This window comes from Neopsephotus bourkii, unplaced genomic scaffold (genome assembly GCF_033783945.1).
Source record: "Neopsephotus bourkii isolate Nb327-2 ecotype Australia unplaced genomic scaffold, CSIRO-AGI_Nbou_v1 NB_1663, whole genome shotgun sequence".
NCBI lineage: Eukaryota > Metazoa > Chordata > Aves > Psittaciformes > Psittacidae > Neopsephotus > Neopsephotus bourkii.
This window is the reverse complement of record NW_026902137.1, coordinates 3,743,066-3,763,624: the sequence shown is the minus strand read 5'-3', so window position 1 is coordinate 3,763,624 and position 20,559 is coordinate 3,743,066. Positions and strand designations below refer to the sequence as shown.

General features: G+C 50.4%; 1 protein-coding gene across 3 annotated transcripts in view; it reads right to left on the bottom strand.

The window, feature by feature from the left end:
* The window catches only part of PMEPA1 (prostate transmembrane protein, androgen induced 1), a 47,641-nt gene extending 33,103 nt beyond the window's left edge, over window positions 1-14,538 (bottom strand). Inside the window, exon 1 of one of the 3 annotated variants that reach the window (XM_061375488.1) lies at window positions 14,226-14,538. In XM_061375488.1, the coding sequence (XP_061231472.1) occupies window positions 14,226-14,328 (103 nt within the window). In that variant the 5' untranslated portion in view covers window positions 14,329-14,538. The remainder of the gene's footprint in view (window positions 1-14,225) is intronic. The other 2 variants (XM_061375487.1, XM_061375489.1) reach the window with 2 other exon arrangements.
* Window positions 14,539-20,559: the final 6,021 nt, after the last annotated feature.

Sequence of the window (20,559 nt, the reverse complement as noted above, 5' to 3'; positions counted from 1 at the left end):
CTCCTGCTGGGATAGGAAACAAAGGAACTCAGCCAAGCCAGACAGCAACGTGTGGAAACAAGGTGTGACCTCCTCCTCCCCCTGCTCCTTCCTCACCTTAATGCACAGAGCTCGAAGAGATGGAACAAAACCAGCACAAAAAAGGGGTAGGAGGACAAAAGGGAAAAACAGACACTGAGAAGTGGAGGCCAAAAAGAAGCATGAGGCTCAAAAGGTTCAGGAAGCCAAAGGTGAAGGAGAGGCTGAAAATAAGTTGAGGCCAAAAGGAATGGGAAACCAAAGAGGGGTGGGAGGCTGAAGTAAATTAGAGGCTGAGAGAAAAGCAGAGGCCACAAAGGTTGTAGACGCCAAAAATGCATGGGAAGCCAAAGCAAAAACAGAGGCGGGGAAAAGTGGAGCCTGGGAAAAGACAAGGGCTGAAAAGGCAGAGCAAGGCCAAAAGTAAGTCAGAGACTGGGAAAAAGTGGAGGCCAAAAAGAGGCAGGAGGCCAAAGGAGAGGGTGAGAAAAAGTCTGGACTGAAAGTGTGTGGAGGGTCAGTAGAAAAGTAGAGGGCAAAAATAATGGAGATCAAAAAGGGTCCGAAAGCCAAACAGGGGCAGGACTCTATGGATAAGTGGAGGCAAAAACCAGGTTCAAGGCTAAAATGGGGTGGGCAGCCAAGCGTACGCAGAGGCCCGGAAAAAGTGATGGCCAAAAAGGGACGGGATGCCCAAATGTGTGTGCTTCCATGGGAAAGCTGGAGGTTGAGAGGAGGCTCCGTGCCTGGATCAGGATCTGCTGTTCTCAGGGTGAATTCCCAAAGGTGCAGCCAGCAGCAGCTCTGCCCCTCTCCCTGCTCCAGGGCTCCAGCAATGCCCAGGGCGCCTTGACCCTCTGAGCACACATCAGGGCTGTTGCCTGGTCCCAAGGTGTTTTGGCCATGACAGGGATGTGGGGGAGAAGCGAGCCTGAACCCTCTCAAGTCAGGCGGGATTTGAGGATGCAGCTTCTCACCACCCTCTGAGCTCGCCCTGCCCTGCTCTCCCATGCTCTCATTTGGCCTTTAGGTTCAGCCATTGTGCCAACTTTGCTTAAACTCATCACTTTAAACTCAACCAGAGCCACCCTCACCTCTCCTCCCTTCCTCCATACATGCATAACTTTTCTTTTATGCAGTCAGCAGCAGGGAAGGGGATACCAGAGAGGCTGAACAGTCGGAGTGTATTCCCTGTGGATCAGTGCCCGGAGCCCTTCTGCAGCCACAGTCCTGCCAGACGGCTCCATGTGAAGGGTGGCTCACGCTGTCTGCCTACCAGCAGCAGCAGCAAGGAACCAGTAATTACACTGGCTGGACTAACACCTGCTGGTGGTTTTGTCTTACACTGTTTGTGCAACCAAATAGGCTGCCAACAAAACAAAGATGGACTCGGTCTAAACAGGTGAAAACACAAAACAGGGAACGGAGCCGCTGCGGTTGTTCCACGACGCCCAAGTGCAACGCATGCTGGGACATTATTTTTGGTTTTGTCTGCAAGAAGGCTCCAAAAGCAGGTAAAAGCATCACATGCACTGAGACGTATTCACTGTGGGAGGGGGAAGAGGTCTGCCTGTGCCCAGAGCCCAACTCCTACATCCGGCCTCACACTGTGGTGCAGGGCACACGGATGCTCTTTGCTGGGCTGTAACCCCAGCCCCAGCAAACCCGGCTTGATGGCAGCATGGCCTGAAGGCTCCTGCTAAACTGGGCATCCCATGTGGACAGCACACAGGACACAGCAGCCCTCGCCTGACCGGGGCTGCCCTCCCAAACAGCAGCAAGTCAGTTCAAAGCAGAGGTGCTCATTCCCATGCCAGGGTCCACACAAGAGAGGGGATCAGACCCCTCCACACCATTCCTCACTCAGAGAGCCAGAGCTCAGCAGCAAGGTGGGGAGAAGAGGGTGAATACCATGAAGGACAAGGGTAAAGACCCCAAAGGAGGACTTGGGCCAACCTCAGCCTTCGCTGCCTTTTGGCAAAGCAAGAAAGCCAGGATTAGCTCCTAACTGCACCAAGTCACACCCAAGATATGGTCCCCCATCAGCAGATGGGATTTATTGTAGATGATTCGTCCTGGAATAAAAACATCAGCCCCACCTCTCATAGCCTGTTCACTGAGAGCCACTAAACATTAAACAGAGGCAAAAAGTGTATCCCAGCAACATCTGGAATTTATCCCTTCCCCCTTCTGCAAAAAAATAAATAAATAAATCACGCCTTATTCTTTCTGAGAAAGAAATGTGATTATGTACAATTATGATGCTGGAAGAAGACAGAGAAGAGCAGAGATTTTCTCTAAAACGCTGTTTGGACAATTAAAAAGGGATAGTTTCAAAGAGGCAGCAAATCTCTCTCAGCATTTTCCGCCCTGTCTCACAGTGCCAGGCTTTCCTCCCATGTGTTGGCTAAAACACTCTTAGGAAAGCAACAGTTCTTTTCATCCTTGCAAGACCTTCAGTGAGCTAGAAAGGAAACCAGCCCGAAGTCCTAACTGGTTAAGAGAAAGGAACTAAAATATTCTTCCAATTCCTGACAATAGGATTTGGAGGACCCTTGTTTTCTATGGAGAAATGCTCCTTGGTGACCAGCTTTTCAGAAGAGGATGGGTCAGTCTTTACCCAAGAGAGCTGACGCTCTGTCTCACCAGACAGAACAACAGAATGGCTTTAAATATAGAAACAGGAAAGACTATCTGGATTAATATGAGGATGCGAGGTCAAAATGTGATATCCTCCACTTCCTCAGGCTCCTGATCCCAGAACGGCTTGTGACAGCCCCACAGCATCTCCTGGCCCCAGAAGCGATCAGGGAAGCCCAAGCTCAGAGGAAAACCCTCCCCAGCCATCCCCGAGGCAGGAAGCAAAGCAGTCACTCTCAGCCAAGCCCACAGAAGTGCCTCCAGCTACTAAATTACCCGATGACTTAAAGTAACTGCATTGATCAGGCTGGAAAACCACGCTGCAGAGCTCTTGGCACGCGCACAGCGAGGAGGACACAGCTGCAAGCGTTCTTCATTTTTCACCTTCAGGTAGTTACAATCACAGCAAGAGATCCTCCTTCCCCTGCCCAGCCCTGACACTGGGTAGTGGAGTGCTGCAGGGGGACACCGAAGGGCAAACACACGAGAGGGAACCACTGCTCCGGATGCCTTTCCAACCAAGCAGAGCCTCAGCAAATGACAGGTATGCCCCATTTTGCAAACGAGGGCAAGGCTGTTCCCCAAACCAGCCCCATTACTCAGGCTCCTCAACCCCCATCTCCTCGGCTGTGTGAGGACTGGACGCAGGATTTCATCAGGACATTAAACTCAGAACCCGTAAAATCACTGTGCAAAAAACCAATTATACCTATTTTCGTAACAGCCAATTTAAGCTTGTATTTAAGTCCCCTCACATACCCCTAAGTTACATAAAGCATTTCTTCCACTTGAAATGCAGCCTTCTAAAGGCCATTTTGCTTAATTTAATAGATGCTTAATGTGGGTCTGCAAATCTCTAGAAGCGTAACCAAGGAAGACACATGGCTACAAGATACAGCGTGATCCCTTCCCGAGGCAAAAGAACAGGAGAGGATGAAAAGCATCTCCAAACCCATGAACCTGCTGCGACTGGAGTGCACTTGTGGTCTGAAGAGCAGCAAAACCCCACGGTCAAGTCAGAAGAGAAATTCCTCAACATCTGCACGTGGCTGTTAACTCACTCGAGATCAGGCAGCGCTCTGCAGGCTGCACAGATCCTTCCTAGCTGCAGAACCAAGCGAGCTGAACTGAGCCCACTCAGCCAGGCTGCTGCCAGATTACAGTGATGCTTTCTGAACTTAAATTCAATAAACGCAGTCATCATTTTTCTTCCTTTTTTATTTAAAAATAAAGCTGCACTAATAAAAAGCTCACAGTAAATCTATTCAATTGAGGCTGTCCATTTTATTTATTGTTCCTTAAAATTTAGGCCTGGATGGCAAGTCAGCGGATGTTGAGAAGTATTTATCAAGAAAACCTATGAGAATGATGAGGAGTAAAAGCTATCAGCAAGCCAGAAAATGTCTGTAACCTTGTAGTTTGCTCTGTGCCTTGCTCAGAGCATGCAGGACCCCATCTGAGAGCTATGCGCCCTCTCCTTGCTCTTAAACCCATCTCTGGCACATCAGTTGACAAGACAGACCCTGCATTGACAGCAAAAGCTGGAAAAGGTGCAATTTGTATACGCTGCTACAAGTCAGCCACGCTAGGGAAACATAAAACATTCCTTGCATTACACACTGGTGGATCAGCATCATTAAGTGTTATACACCTCGTGTGTGTGTCTGTGCATGCTGGAGGGGGAGACGCTGAACTCAAAAATGCATCTTTCAATTCAAGCAGAGTCTGACTGCAATAATATGACTGTAACTGAGATTCCCTTTTATTATATGGGGAATTATTACAATTTAAGGTAATTTTACTCAGAATTGTGTGAAGTAAGTATCCATAAATCATGTTGTTCCTTACATGCCCTAAAAGCAGCATCTAGGAGGCCAAGGAACCTTCAAAGCTCAGGGATTAGCCTAACCTATATATGCTGTTCTAAGTTACTGAAGTGTCCACCCTTGGTAAGATGGAATAATGGTGGAAAGAATGAAAACAAACATGGAAGGAGCAGGACCTGCGCTCCAGGAAAGCAGCAGAGACATCCGCCTTAATGGAGCCAAGCCCTTGCAGCCAGGCCAGCACAGAGGAAACTCTCCCGCTCTTGAGGAACTGAGTCTCACTGCACTGATATTTGTGAAGAGCACAAGGAAATCCAGCCTGGTTTCAAGTGTGAAGTGGCACCAAGAACAAGCTCAACGCTGGGTCACCGATGCTGCTGAGCTGTGGGTTTCATCCCTGTGCTCTAACAGCTAGCCAGTCCCCTCACCACTGTGGGAAATGGGAGGGTACGGGAGGCTCAGGGCACAGCTTCACTTTGGGAGGCATTTTTGATAACAATATTAATGACAATATTAAACAGAAACCACTAAAGGGGAGGATTTCAAAGCTCGCTCAGCACAGAGCCCAACCTGCAGCACGCAGCTTCCCCAGGACTAGTCCTCAGCACACGGATGGAGGAGGCGGTGAGCAGAATCCAGAGGACTGTTGTAAGGACTCAGGCTTGGAAATGTTAGCCTTAACGCTGAGCGGTTAGATGTCTTTTGGGAACCCATCCAAATGGCACTGCTTCCATCCCCACTTGCCCTGCAGGTAAATCTAGCATGTGGCTTACACAATCTGTTGACTTAAATAAAGCAAGGGCAGAAGACGAAAGCTGCTCAGACATCAGGAGAGGCTCATTAGTCCTTTGGGCAAAAGTCTGGGTCACTTCCCCCTCCACAGCATACTCGGTGTGTCAGCCAGGGCCCCGTCTCCTTCCGTGAGGGCACGTGCAGTGAGGGTGCAGCAGAAATGGTCACCGTGTTCAAAACGTCAGTAAAAGGACAACAGCAACATTGCCAAATCGTCCCGGATTTTTGGTGAGCGCCGAAGCTTAAATTCAATTTACAGAAATTTGACTCCATGAGCTCTGTGCTCCAGTCAAGTCCTCTGAAATCAAACACAACCAAGCAGCGACCACACAGCTCTCCCAGGGCTCAGCAAATAGGGCCACAGCAGCTTTCAAACCTCATGGCACTGGTCCACCCATGCCTCCAGCTCTCCTTTGGAGTGAGGCTCATCCATTCTGTGGATGTAGGATGTTTGTAAAGCACTGTGAGACCACCACATGCTCTGCAAGCACAAGATGCTGTTGAATACATGTGTTTCAGGTGCAAAACCAGCAGTCGCGCACAGGACTGAGGAGCAGGCAGGCACTGGCAGGAAGGGCTCTGCAGTGAGCCCGCCAGCTGCCCTCATCCATACACCACAGGAGTGCTTCTTACCCCCAGTATTTTCTATCACTACTCTCTAACTCCATCCACACGATCAACCCAAGTGCCAGCCCTGGCACCCAGCTCCTCCACTCCTGAGCACGGTGGGAGCAGACTGAACACAGCAATCCCCACGTGGCTGCAGCCAGGGCTGCTTTGTTATCAGCGTTACAAAGGGGAAAGTTAATTCTCACAATCAATGAAATGGGACAGAAGTAGAGGCAGGCTACCTCGTAGAGATGCAGCTTGTCTCCCTGCTAAGATTTTAAAGCACTGAAGAGGCATCTGGAAGGAAAACCTATTCACCTGACCACCACTGTCTCTGCTAAGATGTTGCACAACCATTCTGCCTGGTGTGCAAAAGAGAAACCCTGCTGCTGACCACAGACAGTAAGTTAATGAATTATTAGCCCAAATTCTGCACATAAAGCATATAATGACCGAGATCTGCAACAGCAAAGAGCCAACTTTGCTACTACAACTACTCAAGTTGTTACGTTAATGTCTACACCTCAAGGTGAAAGAGACTATCACAGCACAGGATGGTGAGCTCCTTAGGAGGCAAGCTAGACACTCAATCCATCTCTCCTATCAGACCTACGTTAACATTTAAATAGGACTTACTGTTGTGATCTCCAGCAATGAGCAGATGTGGCTTTGAGTAATGGTTAGCATTACTTAACCGGTTATATTCACTAATGTAATTGACACCTATTCCATCATCCTTAATACACCCACTTCTTTCTCTGATACCATAAATAGATTAGAAAAGTTTCTGCAGATGGCCATGACCCCATTTGTTTGTGCACTTAGCCATGTATGAATCACTCTTGGCTTGTAGCAGCACTCTGGAATTACTGAAAGATAACTAGTCGGCACAGACACCAATAAATGAATCATGCTTTCCACAAGACCAAACCTTTGGGCTTTTACAGACTCCAATTACAAAGTAAGAAGAAAAGAACAAAGAAATTACTCAGTCTATTTGCACAAAGTCATGCAGAGTTGATTCATAGTTTTACAGAACTATTACTGACAATCATTTGTAGGGGGTTAGAGTAACAAACCAGCTACTTAACATATTGGACAGAATGAAGAGATGGGGGAAAAAAAAAAATCCCCAAACCACGTCCTGCATGTATTCTTGAAAAGTAGTACTGATGTGTGTGCAAGAACCTCTTCATTCTTGCTATGCTCCAAGCCTGGGGGTTAATCAGCTTTCATTCTCCAAGGCTAAATTCTGCTCTGCTGGGTTGCTTGGGCCAAGTTTGCAGATGTGGGAAATCCTGTTGCACATGCTGAAGCGCAGAAGCCTCAGACCAGCAAAGCACCACAGGCACGATTCCTCAGCACCACGGGCATGAGCAGGGTCTCATGAATGACCAGAGAACTGCCACATGCAAAAGCACTTGCCTTTCTAAACGCATGTTTTCGAATGTATACTGGTAGTGAAAAATCAGCCAGTCCGAGGCATTTTATTAAAGATGTGTGCGAGACTGGTTACACTGAACACTAATGTGCGAACCACTGGAAAGCGCTGTGGACCTCCACCAACACTGACAACTTGTGAGACGACCTTCAAAAGATGTGTAAGGGATCTTTATGTAATGTCCCAGCCTGTGACAATGCTAACATGCACCACACACAGGAAAACACACCATCTTCTACATCAGAGCATAAGACTGGGCTTGTATCAGTGAGACTACTTGGAGAAAAAGGGGAAAGGTGCTGCATGCAGTGTCACAGTATTAAAAAAAATCTGGAAGTGATGGTGGACTTGATGCCAACCTGAGCCTGCAACAGGCACCAGTGCACTGGCTGCAGCATCTCTGAGCGTGACGGCTGAATTTACACATTTCAGGACCACGCAGCATCACATGCTCCAAATACGCATCCTGTACCAGAGAGATACGACGAATAACAAGGGTAACGTGCAACTGAACAAAGTACTGACAGTTTGGAAAAGGATGTAAATGTATAGACAGTGCTTTTTGTCTAAGGCCTTACTGCCATTTACATGTAACTGAAGACCCAACTTCAGGGGCTGACTTAGCTTGCAAATGAAAAGTATGCTCTGTTTTACAAGCCGCCTGAATTTGATCCACAAGCAGAGAACTGCCGGCCTGGTACACCCTAGAGTCGCAGCTCAGGAGAGGCCAGAAACAGCACCAGAGGAGCTACCACAGAGCTCTAAATCAATTTGGGAAAATTTGCTTATTTGTCCTCACCCTTAAGGTTGCCGTTTTCCCAAGAGAGGTATAAACCCCACCCCAAACAGCTACAAGAAGAGGAGATGCTCTGCAACATCTAAATGAAAACCTTAATAAACATTCCAAATTCCTACCCTTGCTCCCACTCTACCCATACTACATAAATTAATGCAACAAGCTCTCTTGTATAAGAATACGTAGGCGACAACAACCTTCTTCCTCCAATGACGAGTTTATCTGAGGATGTGCTGTAGATAGGAGAACAAAAAGGTTCCTGATAGCACCACTACAGAAGCACCGGGTTGTCTTTAAAAAGCTTGAGTCACTAGAATCAAGGTCTTCAGGTGCAACGCAAGACTACAAGGGCGCACGTGCTAAACAGCGATGTCCTTTAGAAGGGAAAAAAAAAGCAAGCTACATCAGGAACCTGAAATGTTAGGTGGATGCTTGAATACTGTACGACATAACCGCAGCAAAAATGCTAATGCAAGTTTAGGTTTCACACTGGAGCTATTTCAAAAGATCTGCAAAGCTTTGATAATATTTAACATCTCTGCTAATTTCCTTTCTGGTGTAATCATAAATTTACCATAGTAGCCAAAAGATCTGGGATGAACTACAAGTTCTAGCTGGCTCCAAAGCCAACAAGAATAATGTGTGCTGTTACTATTTTCTCTCAAAACATACCTCTGCAAAACTGACTTAAAATGAGAAAAGAAATTGTGAAACTGTCATTACAAAGAAGCATTTAAAATGCAGATCAAAGTGCTGCCTTAGAAGCTGTATTCCTTGCCAAATCATCAAAGCTCTCTTTACTCTCAACAGCTCCCCAAATCCTCTGATTTGGATGATAAACTCCTACAGCTGAAATTTATCTGCTTTTATAAAAAAAAGCAAACAAAAACCTGAACCCCCAACTCCTTTCTCTGGTTACCAACTACTTCATTAACCAGTTTGTTCTCAGCTATTACCAGTTCGTTCTCAACCAGTTCGTTCTCTCCTGTATTACAAAACCAATTCACTTTCACAGAAGTGTTTATGCCTGTGTACGCACACCAGCAGTACCCCGGCACCTTTTCAAGCATTGAAAACTTGTCAGCTCTGAGGTGTGTACGTGCACAGTCTCACCCTGCAAACCTGAGTCCTCACAGCTCAGGTAGCCAGTCCAGCTTAACATCAATATTGCTGTGACGCGGCTCTACTACGCCCAGCACTCCTCAAGGAGCCTCAACACCACTACTACGTTTAGTGCAGCAAGGAAGTGGCAATGCAGCAGCCACATAACCAGCTCTGACAGATGGAGATGATGGGTCATATCCTGCTTGCACGGATGGGAGCCTTGCGCTGCAGGTCCAGGACCAGACTTGGCTGTGCTGCCCACAGCCACAGCAGGTTCCTGATGTCTCCTCATGGGATCTCCTCAAAGGGGATCTGCCCAAGTGACCTACCTTCTACCAGCCAAAGCAAAATAATCACCCAGCAATTCAGCCCCACAGACAGAAAACACCGCATAAAACATCCCTGTCAACATTAATGATTCCTTTGCTTTATGGACGTCTGGGAGTGTGCTCATGGTGTGAACCAAGATTCCACCTAACTGCAGCAAAGTGGCCCTTGTACCTCTCTCTCCTCACCAGCCTTCCAGCCAGGCTTTATTACTTTGATGGAACACACCAACATCAGATGCACCGTGCATCAGAGAACTGGAGGGATCTGATAAGACAAACCGCACGCCAGATCTCCTTCCAAGGAGCAAACAGGCAGTCAGCTTTTACATGAACCACCACTGCAAATAAATGTCCTTTTTTAGCTAATTAGGGTTACCAAATTCTGACGGTTGCTATTACCTGAAACAAGACCAACAGACATGACTGTACAGTGAGTTATTCAGGAAAGAAGCTGGATGGTAATTACTGTCTATTAGTGACACCATATATTTTGGTACTTCCCTTGGAAAGGTCTCCTCACGTCTATCCATTTATAATTCAGGTTTACAAATTCTTTCTAAAACTGGATTTATCATGCCACCAACTCTCAGCCTGGGAAATCTAAAAATATTAGTGCATTTGGTGAGCAACAGCAAAACTGAATTAGAACAAACATTTGTAGGTACTCTTCATCTGCAAAGGAAGCAGTGGTACTTTAGCTAATTAAATACCCTGAAAATTTAGAGCTGATCCCAGACCTTACCTTGGGAATTCCAGGTTCTAAGGAACAGAATATGGTTGCTGTTTCCCACACACCCTTCAGTGCCGCTCCTCTCACAACCAAGATCTGAAAACATACTCCTAAATAAAACCAAGGCAAGCCAAAGGCTTATTCATGGGGTAGAGGATGCCTTCATCAGGGCTTGGTATCAAGCATCCTCTTCGGAATATACCCTGATACTGACTGAAAAGGAAGAATTACCCATGTCTTGTCTCTAGTTTGCATTATATACCATCACCTCTGATTACACAGGATCACTTCTGATGCTGTGTGTGCTGGCCCTGCTGTGCAGTACCACACAGCCCAGGTGCTCACCCAGAGGAGAAAATCAAAAGTTTTGACTATTTTCCCCCCTTTTCCTCCCCTGTGTATTTTCACTCCCCCATTCAACACCAATTATAAAACACTAAGATTAGAATCACTGCCTGAAGGCACAAAATTAACTGTAATTTTGAGACCCCTGTGCTCTCCAGGCGCAAGGAATTAGGACTTTCCCTCCTGCCATGGGTACAAAAGGTGGGACCTGCAGCGCTGGGGCTGCGGACTGACAGGGTCCCTGGGGACGGCCAAGGGCACTACAGGCAGTGCTTAGGCCACCATAAGCAAAAGCCACCCTGCTCCACTCCTCCTGCATTGTACCTGGGGACGCTGATCTCGGCAAAAAGCAGCGCCTGCCACAGACAGACACAGGGCCAGAGCCAGACACAGGGAACAGACCGGGTTGGCTGGAGTCAAACTGAGATGCCACAAGCTGAGCACACTCTGTGCAAATGCTCTCTGGCTTGCTGACACACTGGTAGAAGCTCTCCCATCCCTCCTCCTGAAGCAAAACTTGGGGGCAAGAAAGAAGTACATGGCTATTTTCCACTCTGCCCTGGAAGAAGCTGTAACTGCCACTGACATAGCATCAGGAAAGAAACCTATTTGCCAGAAAAGCAGTCTGAAGTGGAAAGGAGACGCGATCTCTAGCTGAGCCATCTGCCTTTGGTTTGTTATTAAACCAAAGAATGCGAAAAACTGGAAGTCCTTGCTTGAACACAAACCAGCTCTCTCGGCCCGCTTGCCCCAGCCCACCACGGGCCAGGCACACTGCTCTGACCTTGGGAAGGCGAGGGGAACAGCCTCATCTCCTGGGAAGATCAACACCACACCTTAACCTCCCGAATGGCACTGCACGAGCAAAGCCTCCACCTGCCCTCATGCCCTGCGCCTCGAGTCATCCCTTCACACGGCTGCCCCGGTGCCCGCGGAGGCAGCATCCCCTTATCCTCCAGGCTAAGTCCCTGCAGGGCCACAGCACTGGAGCTGAGCTGCCCTGGAGGAGCGAGCGGGGAAGCCGGCGGGAAGGCAGCATGTTCCCTGTGCCAAATAATTAGTTATTTACAGGCTCTTCCGCCACGACTATCACCCCTGACCTCTTTCACCCAGCCAGAGCGATTAGAGACCACGGGCACAGACGTCTGGCTGCTTAAGGCCGCCTGGCGTATTGGCACTACAGCCCCAGCGGGCGAGACTCTGCTCCCCGCCCCCCAGAAAGCCCTTTTCTAATCCTAATCTGGGAGCGCCACACACAGAACCCAGCTGCTTCCTCCACCGCAGCGCCGCAGCCTGCCAGATGGAATAAAGCCTGCAAAGAAATGGTTTTGGGGATCAGTTGTACAGTTAACCTAATTAGAGAGGTAAATTAAAAGAGTTTACAGTTATGCCACCTTCCTGAAGCATTCCTTCGTGGCAACTTTTGGCTAGAAAATTAAATAGCATCTGGTGGTAGCTGCTCAAAGTCTTATGAGAAAGAGAAATAAAAGCAAGTGATTGGAGGTGGGGGAAAACTATATAATGAATTTATCTCAGGGAGGCTCAACCTTGTTCTTTCCAGTGATCGCAGGTGGAGGGAGTGATCAGGTAACAGCCTCTGCAGTGCAACCAAAGCCCTCCTGTAGCACAGAGGTGAGCTAATGCTGCCCGCCATCGGCAGGAAAGAAATAAAGAACACTGGCGATACAGAAACCTACCCGAAAATGAGGTAAGGGTGGCAGCATTAAGGGAGCTCAATCCAAGGCTCCCGGGAGCTGACGGGAACTCGGTGCCCAAGTGCCAGGATCCCAGAGCCGAGTGGCTGACACCAGGCGCGGGTGTGGGAAGGATCTCAGAGCTGCACAGCACCAGGCTCCGTGACACACATCAAATCCAGGCAAGGTGTCCTCCAGCATACGCTCCACTGTCCCCAGCCTCTCACCCCACATCCATAATGGGCACCTGCCCCCTCCCAAGCCTTGCACACGCTGAAAAAAATGAGGAAAAAAATATAAAATACGCTGTTTCTAAAACGCCAAGGAATGGAATTACAAAGCCAGAGTTGTTTCAACATAGCCTCATACCAAGAGTTAGGCTGGAAGAGAAGCCTTTTCTTCAAAAGACATTACATATTTTAATTCACAACTTTTATCATAACTACGAGCCTTGATCTGACACAAAGTAAAGTCTCTCATCCTTGCAATTCTGTGGGACACAGTTTATGTTCACCAACTGGCTGACACAAAAAAGAACTGTATCTTCATTATTTATACACTGCTATTGGTATGCACATCTAGCCCGGCCTGTTAAAGTCAGGGAAGAATAATGGCCTATTCAGTACCCGTAGTGTTAATAAAATCAGGCAAATCCAGCTTAGTTTTGTCTGAACACGAATGAGATTAAATCAAGATTAAATGTGCATACAGTACAAAGGGTATGGTTTATGCTAAAATTCAGAAGGAACACATTTTAGTACCCAGCATACAAATGCCTACAGACCTTCTCCAGGACTCAGACACCTGAATTAAACAACGATGAAACCGGAGAAGGCAAAGGCAGATGACACTGGACAAAAGCCACCCAGAATACCAAGGGACAGATGCTGGCTCTAAAATACTGCTCTGCAACCCCGCTGGAGGTAACGGGGCAAACCCTGTGCTAGAAGAAACAGGCAGAGCTCAGCTGACTTTCCCCTGCATGCACCGAGCGTGAGCCTGCCCCATCGCAGTGCCAGGAATATATGCAAAACCAAGACTCTTTCCCAAGTTTTCATTTTGGGCCATTTTGCATTAGTCTGTGTCGGATTTAGATTTCACAACACAGAACAAGGTGTTAAGCAGGCACAACTCTGACAACCCGCCCAGCCTGGGATGCCTCAAAACCCTTCCCTTCACAGAAAATACCGTCTGCATTAAACTGCCAGAGAAACCAACTCACTTCTCCTTCCTCAGCAATAATGTTCTTTCTCTCTCACCTCCGTGCACTTCATCTCCAAGAGGGAAAGAGCAAGCAGAAAAGTAGTGGGTATTTAGGTCAGGCACTGTCCTCACCGCCACTCTGCGAGGGTTCAAAACACTAATAAAACCTGCAAATAGCCCCTCGTAACAAAAAGCCCCCAGGGGCTGGAGGCGGGGGAGCAGGTTCCCAAATATAAGTAAGCCCCACTCGGGTGTCTGGACCGCAGCGCTCCCCTCGTAACCAGAGGAAGGTGATGAACACCGGGGCTGGCGAGGACCCCCGGCGCAGGCTCGGGGCCGGTCAGCAGCACCCCCGTTGCCCAGCAGGCAGGCGGAAGCACCGGTCGGAGCATCGCGGGGCTGCGGCGAGGGGCAACGCGCGAGGTGCGGGAGATGGGGAAGAGCCGGGAGGTGCCCCGCCAGCCCGGCCCCCGTGTGAGCGCTCACCCGCGCCCTGTCACACCCGCACCGCGCACACCGCAACAGATGAGAGCACTGGGGGGGGTGTGTGTATAATAATAATAATAACCACTCCGCGGAAGCGCAGCGCTGGAAGCCCCAGCGGAAACTTCCCCACGCGCACCCGCACCGCACCCCCCCTCGCACCCACGGGAAACCGGGGCCGGCCCCGCGGCAGCCGCAGCAGGACAAGTACTTACTGATCTCCATGCTCTGGAACAAAGACCTTTTGCAGTTGCATGTGCAGGACACATTGGGCTGAATAGCTACGGCCGTGCTGTTCAGCCCCATGAAGTTGTACATTTAAAATTCAAAAAAAAAAAAAAAAGGGAAAAAAAAAAAAAAAGACGGCGACGGCGACACAAAGAACTTGGCGGCCGCCGAGCGCTCCCCGGGCAGCGCCACATAAAGCCGGGGCTCCTCCTCGGCGCGGGGGGGCGGGGGGAGGGAAATGCAGCTGCGATCAAAAATTGGAAATGAAAAACCCGGCGCGGCGCGGAGCGAGCAGCGCCCCCCGCAGCGGCTCTGTGCGGCCGGGCTCGGCTCGGCTCGGTACGGCTCGGTACGGCTCGGCTCTACAGGGCTAAGAGGCGGCTGCTCCGCGCCCCCTCGGCGGCGGGGAGCGGCTGCGCTGGGCCCGGTGCGCGGCAGCCCCGCAGTTTTGTGGCCGCGGCGCGCTGGGACGCGCTGGGACGCGGTGGGAGCGCTGCCCGCCCGCTCCCGCTCCGCTCCCGCCCCCCGCGCTCATTCACGGCCACGGGGACGCGGCCGCGCGCCGCCGCCAGCCGCGGGCGGGCTCTGTGACGTCAGCGCCAGACGGGGACTGCCCTTTCCCCCGCGCCGCCGCCGCTGCCGCCGGGGGGAGGGGGGGGCGCCTCGGCGGGAGCGCGCCCCGGGCTGCCGCGCGCGGCCCCGCGCTGCCGAGGGGCAGCCAGCGGAGGGACGGCCGGGGAGCTCCCGGGGTGTCCGCGGGGTCCGGGGTTAGCGGCCGCCCGCGGGTGTCGGTTTCGTTTCTCGCCCGCACCGTCAGCTCCCCGCGGCGCTGGGGCCGGGCCGGGCCGGGATTTCGCAGCCGGGTCCCAGAAGCACCCGGGCTGCGGGACATCCACCCGCGGGGCAGGCTCGGCCCCACGGCGCGCACGCAAGAACGGGAGGCGCGGAGCCCTGGGCTCGGCTTGCGCAGACAGCTCCCGCATGCAGCATTTCCAAGAGAAAATGGGAGAGGCAGGAAAAGAAATGGGGGGGTGGCACCTGTAAGCATCTGAACTTGGTGTAAATTCTGCCGTTAGCTCCAGTGTGGAAATAACGCTCACTTCCTTCTACCAAACTGTTTCAGGCAGAAACTCCCATTTTTGTTTCACACTTCAAAATGGAGGGACCCGATTCACTTTTTTGACAGGTAAAACTTAAAAGCATCACCTTTTCCTGAGGGCTCGGTGTGCAGAGTCTTAACCAAGACAGATTGTCATTAATTTTCTGGGAAATAAAGCTGTAAAAGAGGTTTATGATGAAAATGCTGAACCAAGCTTAACTACAGTGGTGCAAAGTAGCTGCTATAATACTCTGTGAATGCTGTTACTGGAGATCAAGACAGCTTCAGGTATTCTGTAAGAAAGTATTTCTCATAATACCTGGAGAGGCCCTTACGGGGCCCGTGCTCCCGAGGGATGCAATAAGGAAGGGACAGGCTCCCAGCCCCAGTACAGAGCTACGCAGATTGTACAGGGCAGATGGTGTCCAGTCACTTCAGGCACGGTGCTGCTCACCAGTACAGTTTAACCTTTATTCCCCCCCCCCCAAAAAAAAATGGAATTCATTCCTACGTGACTGCTTACAAACTAATGCTAAATACACGCCGGTGCTTCACTCCCCATCCAGTCCTGTGAAAACGCCTGAAGAGAAGGAACAAGGAATTGCCAGGCTGTTTAATCTTTTACTCTTTGCCACTCGACAGATGGTAACTCCCAACAATTACTAATCCAAAGGAAACACGGAAGGGGATCTTGTGGCTCGGATAGAAACGAGCTGTGAGCAGTTTGTGCTTTCCCATGCTGAGCAGACATGAACAACCATACGAGTGCTGTTCCCCAGCGCAGTGCAGCAGCATGGGGCTCAGTGCAGGCCTGGCAGAGAGGGACAATTACCTCCCCCCCCCCAAACTATGCTCCAACAGGGAATAAAGCATTTCCAATTCTATTTCTGTATTTTGTTCCCAGCCTCAGTTTCCTCATCTCCCTCCTCATGCAGGAGGGAGAATTCTTACCTGCCTTTTGGCTAAATTCCTTCAGGTCCTGGAGTCTCCATTCCTTTTGTGCCAGGGAAATGTCTAAAAATGCTTAAAGCAATGCACACGTGGTCAAAACTCTGAAGACAAATGCCAGTTAAGACAGCTTTACTGATCAACCCACTTCTATTATTATTTAGTTGGAAATACATCTTTTCCTTCTGAAAACACTCGGCAGCTGGATATTAGAGACCCTTTCCCAATGGACCTTGCTAGACAGGCCATAAAAGGTGGCTGTAAACTAAGTTGAGCCCATGAGCTTGCAACTAACAGTCCTTCACACTTAAAATACGTAGCACCACCATAAATTAAGTCAAGGTGAACACTACATGCTTCCTTATGTTGTGTGAGATACCAGCCAGCAGCAGCCTGCCAGCACCAGCCCTCCCAGATGTGTAGATGTGGCCATAGTTTGTGTTTGATTCAGAATTATTGTATTTTAAGACCCAGACATATCCTTAAATGGTCTTAAGGAAGTAAATGCAGCTTTAAGAAATAGACTGTTCTCCTGTGGCAGGTCAGATCCTTGCCTGGTGGGTTACAGAGTCCTCTGCGTTCTCTGCTTTTCAAGCACAGCTTTGCCTTTCACAACCCAGCACAGCATCACCTATGGGCCCAGGGAATGGGAGACAGGGTGGTACATGGAAGGGCCTGGCCGGAGGCCTGTTTCCAGGCAGGATGTGCTGGGGATGGGCGCTGTGGCAGAGGAGCCTTGGTGGAGGCATCTCACAAGATCCAAACCAGCACCAGTGTCCGAGGCGGTGCAGGCGGGAAGACCCGGTGCCCGGGCTTGGATGAGAGGTGGAAGAGCCGGCTCTGCAGGGGGAAAGGCGCCTGCCCACACCCCGTGAATCAGCTGCCTTGTTCCAGGGGGTGTTGTTACAAGTTTGCAGGGCTCTGGTGGATCAAGGCTCCAGTTTCAGATGCAGGCTGCTGCAAGTTCACACGTCTTCCTAACCTTCTTGAAAAATACAGAGAAAATAACTGTTTGCAAGTCAATGCTGGTTTAAAAATGCACTGTTTACCACCATCCCGACTTCATCTGCACGACTGAATGTGGCTTTAAGAACAATCAGCGTTTTTCCACCATGATTTAAGAACAAATAATCCAAGTCATCCCAGATGGGCTTGTAAAAATTAAAAGTACATCAGCTAATTTAAATGCTTCGCCCTGTACTTTGTAATAACTCTATCCACCCTCCAGCCCACTGCTGTTTGTCAGAGCAAGTGCTGCTCTCCTGGAATACACTTCTGTTGGTTTTGGCCTCTCTATTCTGTCACTGATAAGTTTTCTTCAGTTTCTTTTTGTGCTAACCCTAGAGACACTTCTGACGGCTCCAGGATGAGGCTGGCACTACAAGACCTCCTTTCACTTCCCACTGTTGTGGGAATTTCAGGGTGAGCCGAGCTGCTCACTGGGCTCTTCAGCCATGGAAAGGGACACACGGGAGCTTCAATGGTATCTGAGGTCCTGGGGCAGACACATCAGTCTGCAGGGGCTAGCTCTGGACAACAATATAATCTCACTCATTGCCGGACCAGAAGTCAGGCGTTTGCCTGTGCAGTCACATTTAAATCTGTCCCTTTATTCCTCACTGCAACACTTCAGCATTAGTTAAATTAGCAATGCCGCATAATCATTACAGTGCAGCACTAAGGGTAAATGCCTAAAATGTTATTGGAAAGAGAGATCCATGTGAGAAATATGTAACCTTAGAGTCAAATCATGTTCTTCCGAAAGTGGGTGAGGTGATCTAAGGGAAAACAAAGCAAAAAACTCCACAACTCCCTAAAGCTTTGTTAACTAAACAGTTGTCCATTAAAGAGACCAAATACTTCACAGCATTAGTCTTTGGATTAATGTTAAATCAATATGCACTAACGCAATAGGGCAATAGTTACCATGGTGAATAATTCTATATTTATTTTCAAGCAAGCCTTATTTCTAACAATTCCAGACATGGTTTCCACTTTCGGTGACTAACCTCTTAATTTATTTTTTTTAACTGTTCAGTACCAGAAACTCAAGTATTCTCTTGAACAACTAGAACAGGCCCTCTGCTGTGACAGGAGAACAATGCTGGGCAGGGACACAGATGCTCGCCAGTTTTAGCTACAGGCTTGTTTGCTTTTGAAAGGCAGTACAGCTACATCTCAGGTATGATCTGAAGTGTACAAAAATTCACATGCTGCGAATTAAGTCTTCATTAGACAAGCCCTCATCCTTGTTTCGAACAGCAGAAGCATTCTCCTTCTGAGACTTCAACCCATTTGCAAAGTGTCAATAACCAACCTCAAACAATATTTCACCTTAAAAGGCTCCAAAATCCTCACCCCTCTCTGGGAACCCAGTCGCCCTCTTCTCCCCTTCCTTCCCACTGCGGCATCAGCTAACTCAGGACGATGATCCTGGGACAGGAGCTGCTGTCACCAACTCAGACAGTTCGCAGCTGCCTCTTCCCAAGTGTTTGTTTCCCAGTTCTGCACAGCGCTGGGTTGGATCCCATTTAGGAGGTTTTGTTCCCAGCCGGGAGGGCTAAAATGTCAATGAGTATTTGTTTGTAATGAAAATTTGCACTGAAGCCACCAGAATGTTATTCCAACCCATTCTGTCTCATCTGGGGCCTGATACAACTCCAGCTGATGTCACTGGAAAGACTCCACCCTACCTTTACATTCTATTGGAGGCACTGGTAGGAAATGTATCACTTCACTAACAAAAAATAATTGCCCTAAGAATTCACAGCTCCCCAGCTGGCAACATTTCAGTTTCTTGTGCTAGCGCTAGGGAAAGTGCTTCAGATGCACAAACATAAAATAACCCATGACTTCTCTTGATGGAACAACAGGCATTTTGGAGAGAGGAATGGGTCTTTGGAGAGCAAAGGTGACCCTGAACTCCCTGGCTGAGTGCTGACATAACCACGCAAAGACTTGGGCTCATCGGAGGAAGCACTTGAGTCACGCTGAAAGCCAGCGCAGAACCACTCACAGCAGCTTTGCTGCCAGAATCCGTGTGCAGTCGCCTAGGAGTAGCTGCCAACAGTTCATGGGTTGCCCTGTCCTCACAGGATGCCCACATACCCTCGTGCACTCACATACGTGGTTAGATACGTACACACACACACAACATACTCGTGTTTGCCAACACCCATCTGCTCTGGGTTTAGCTCCTTTTGTGTCTTGCGCGAAAAGTGAGACCAGGCGGCCCCGGCTCTGCCTACACTCGGGCTATGGCAGCGCAGCCCCGCCGGGCGAACACGGGTCGGGCCGGGCGCCTCTGCCCCGACCATTACAACCACGGGCTCACATCGTTGCCGCCGCGCCGGCTGCGGGGCCAGGGCCGCAGGGCAGAGGGACTGTAGCCGGTGGCGGCCCCCCAGCCCTTGCCCCCCAGCCCTTGCCCTCCCGGATCAGACCGGCCGCCCGACGGCTCCCATCCGAGCCCCGTCCCGTGCAGCCGGCGGGGCTCTGCCCTTTTAAATCGCCCCCAGACGCCGCGGGGGCGGCCCCAGACGGCGCCCGGTGTCACGGACACGCGTTATTCCGCCCCTCGCCTGTAAATGACGCCCGCGCTCAGCCAATCAGAAGCTAGGCAGCCGGCGGCCGGGGGGCACGGTAACCAATTAGCGGAGAGGGGCGGGGCGCGCCTGGCCATGTGGGCAATAACTCCACGTGGGGCGGGGCCGTGACCGCGCGGTGACCCGGGGCCGTGGCAAAGGCGCGGCTCGCTCCTTCCCGCGCCGCCGCCTTAAAGAGGCAGTGCACGGTGCTCGGCGGAACGCGGCTCCGGGTCCGCTGCACCCGCAGCGCTCCCGCCCAGGGCGGCCCTGGCCCGCCGGTGGATGCCGGAGCTCCAGCACCGCGGAGGAGCCCCGCCGAGGGCCGGCAGCCAGGGCTCGGCCTGCGCCCGCCGTGCCCATCGGGGTCGCGCTGCATGTGTAGGCGCCGGTGCCCGAGCCCATTCTGTGCACATACATCAGTGGCGCGGCCTGCAGGGTCCCGCTGCCCCAGCCGTGCCCTGAACTACGCCTCCCGTTGGACTCCGGTTATTTTATGTCCCGCAAAGTGACACTTTGAGAAACAACGCTCAGGAAATCACCCGGGATGGGCTGGGAGACTTGAAAGCAGCAAGCAGGGTGCTGCTGGTGGGGATCACACCGGAGCAGAAGGGAAAGGCGACAAGACGTGCGTGGTGGAGCTGAGCTCGGGCTCGAGTGGCCATGGCTCTGGGTGGCAGCGAGCCAAGC